At 37.7% G+C, this 3,182-nt stretch overlaps 1 protein-coding gene across 1 annotated transcript in view; it reads right to left on the bottom strand.

Annotated features, from left to right (window-relative positions):
• LOC106522611 (sperm-specific antigen 2 homolog) overlaps positions 1-1,759 on the bottom strand; it is a gene marked incomplete at its 5' end in the record, with an annotated part of 4,935 nt that extends 3,176 nt beyond the window's left edge. The window contains 4 exon segments of the mRNA XM_014015682.1: positions 884-1,198; positions 1,295-1,360; positions 1,442-1,547; positions 1,635-1,759. Of these exon segments, the coding sequence (XP_013871136.1) occupies positions 884-1,198; positions 1,295-1,360; positions 1,442-1,547; positions 1,635-1,759 (612 nt within the window).
• Positions 1,760-3,182: the final 1,423 nt, after the last annotated feature.

Genomic DNA, 3,182 nt, shown 5'->3' with positions numbered 1-3,182 from the left:
GTTAAATAAGACTCAAACCATTTTAGAGCTGTTCCTGTAATCCCAACATCAAGTTTGTCTACGTAATAAATTATTGTGATTAATTGTATCAAATGCAGCACTGAGATCTGACGGGACAAGAATGGTTGAAAGGGAAAAAATGACTTTTAAAATGAGTCCTGATCTCAATCCAACTGAAAATATTGGGTGGAGCTGAAATCGGCCATTATAGAAAGAAACCCTGCAAATGTTCAAGAGGTTGAACATATTGCAAAGGAAGTGTGGGAGAAAATACCACCTGAGAAGTGAAGAAGCTTAAACTTAAAGATTAAACTCTCATTTAATCTTTATTCATCTTAGATTTACAACATCTAATAATTTATTTCTCATACCACATCCTTTAACCATTTTAAAGCCTTTATTACTGTATTTATTCATGTATAATACTAGAAATTTAACCCTAAAATCATCCATAAAGTATGGGGGGGTCGTATTAGACACAGGTTATTGGTAATTAGAATTTTTATGCTTTTTAAGCTTAAAAATGATGATTGTATTATAATTAAGATCGTATTATAAACATGAATAAATACGGTAAGTTTGTTTTTTATATGTTATTTTTATCCATTATTCCTGAATTTTGATTCTTCTAATTTTGTAATAAATTGTTAAAAAACAAAACTGGGTTCCTACTTATTGCGTATTGATTTTATATCAGTGAGCTCTGTTTATCACGTGAATTCATACTTCAGTGTATATGAATCTGATTAAAAAGGGTGAATAAATATTATCAGTTAAATCTGATTGGTGCCCTGACTGTGCAAAGTGCAGAAACAGTCTCACTTTCACCAATGTTTTTATTTTCTCTTTCTAGTTTTTGTCTTTATAAAAATGTTACTGTTACCTCTCTAATGAGCTTTTGTAAGTTTTGCACGATGACGTCTCCTGCTGCTCCTTCCTTCTCTGGTGCAGCTTCCTGTCCTGTGCTGTGTCTCTGTCCTTCCTCCTGCTCCTCCTCGTTAAAGTGTGTTCCAGGTCGAGGAGGAGTGACGGGGGTTATGTTGATTGATGTTCGATACACTTCCTGTTTCAGCTGGCCTTCATCTTCCTCTGCTCTGACTGGACTCGGGGAGCAGGTGGGGGGGTTGGTTGGGGGGCCGTGGCCATCATAGCTGAGCTCCGTTTGAAGAAAGAACTGCTCTCTGAGGAGGTCTGACACCTGGGAGGCAAGATAAATAAAATAAAAGCCTTACTTGAGGAAAAAAGTCATCCTTTCTGAACTTTAAAAAGCTGTTTTGTGGAGGTTTCTGCTGACCGGCTCCATGGCTCTCAGTGCTGATGTGGTGGACATGCTGTCAACACTGATGACTCGACGAAGATCCTGAAGAAACACATGGTCTGAAATGTAGTTTGGGATGTATATTATGTAAGCTTTGGGATATTATCAGTGATGAGTTCTTACTGTGTGAGGGGTCAGATCCATCAGTCGGTATTCCAGCTGTTGTTCCAGCACTCGGAGCTCCTCTCTGACTGCTGCRCTCAGAGACTGAAGCTGCTCTGCCTCCATTCTGGAAAAAACAACAACAACATTCAGTTGTGTTTGTTTCACACTTGGTTCTGTCTGTTCCAGAGCATGAATTGTTATTTTGTGTCACCTGTCAGCAGGACTCAGGTGTCTGTAGACGACAGCCTGTTGTTGCATGATTGCCAGCTCCAGGTCCATCATCTGACTGCGGAAAGTGTTCAGGCTCCGTCTTTTCTCCAGAAACTCTGCTAAAGACTAAACAAAATAAAACATGCTTTACTGATAAAGTTAACGACAAAAAGTCACTGTATAGAAAGCTACTTCATTCACAATTAAATAAGAAATAACTGTAATTATTACAGTAATAATAAATAACACATCAAAAATCAATATAATATACATCTTTTGGCATGTCTTTAATTTATTTCTTCATTTATTTTTTGTCAACACATTTTATTGAAGATTTTATATTTTACACTTTACAATGTAGGGGAGACCGGGGACCGTTGCAACACGTCATTTTTCTCCAAACAGAAACAAGCTAGACTGAAGACCATTAACTGTACATGCTCAGTTAGATGTCTCACCTTGCAGAGAAAAAGTAAACAGATTCAAAAACTGATCCTGGATTTATCGGGAAAAAAAACTGTTTTTGAGGAACCAAAGTATTTTTTTGTCTTGCTTTGTTTTTGTTCTACTGTTGTCACTGTTTTAGTGATCCAGCTCAAATTTAAATGGTTTAAACAGGTGATATGTTGACTTTTAACTTATATAGTTAACATCAGTGCTGGGCACTAGACCCCTAAAGCACAAATGTGCTAATTGCGGACCTAAACTTCTCATTTGCGCTTTAGGGCTTTTACCAAATTTCTCTAGCTGTATGCGGATTTGCGCTTTCTAATTTTAAAATTGAGAAGCACTTATCTAAAATTTTTAATTACTATTTACCGTTATCATAATTTAAAGCAGGGGTAGAAAGTCATCTGAAGTTACAGTTAAGAAAAGTCCCTAAATATCTAAAGTGTTCAACCTTTTCTTGGACAGTAGAGGGGGTGCTTTCAAACCAACACCGTGACGAAACAATAAGGAAACAGCGCCACCTGAAACATTTATAAAATCACACAGAGCTTTATACTGTAACTAACTGTCCTGGGTCACTGCTCTGAAATTAAGAGACACCTCCCACAATGCTTTGCATGGTAGGAAGCAATTGGAGGAGCAAAATTTGAAATTTGTGAAGTTTGATGTCAGCATGACGTCATATTGACATATCCATATGTTTGGTCCTGTCCCATGCTTAGGATATACTGGCCATCTATTTTTGACTCTTTAAGTTAGATCACAGGGAAAAGATTGATGTCAGACGCCATCACTGCATTGTTTGGGGTGACTCCTAATCGGTGTGCATTGCCAATGCAATGCACACTATTGTTGTGATTCATTTCCCATCCAAGTCATCTCAACTTTGCCATGCTTCTCCTCCTGCATACTTTGTCCTAGAGCTGCTAATGTAATCTATATCTGTAAAGCCCCTGTGCCAAATGCTGGCTATGCCTTTTGGTGCCTGTACAACTTATAGTTTATGAAATATTAATGTTTAATGAATTATAATGGCAGTCAATGGAACCTTGTATTGGTCCAATACTGCCCCATGCTGTACTCAACTTGGTACTGCACC

This window comes from Austrofundulus limnaeus, unplaced genomic scaffold, assembly GCF_001266775.1.
Source record: "Austrofundulus limnaeus strain Quisiro unplaced genomic scaffold, Austrofundulus_limnaeus-1.0 Scaffold133, whole genome shotgun sequence".
Classification (NCBI taxonomy): domain Eukaryota; kingdom Metazoa; phylum Chordata; class Actinopteri; order Cyprinodontiformes; family Rivulidae; genus Austrofundulus; species Austrofundulus limnaeus.
This window is presented reverse-complemented; position numbering and strand designations above follow the sequence as displayed.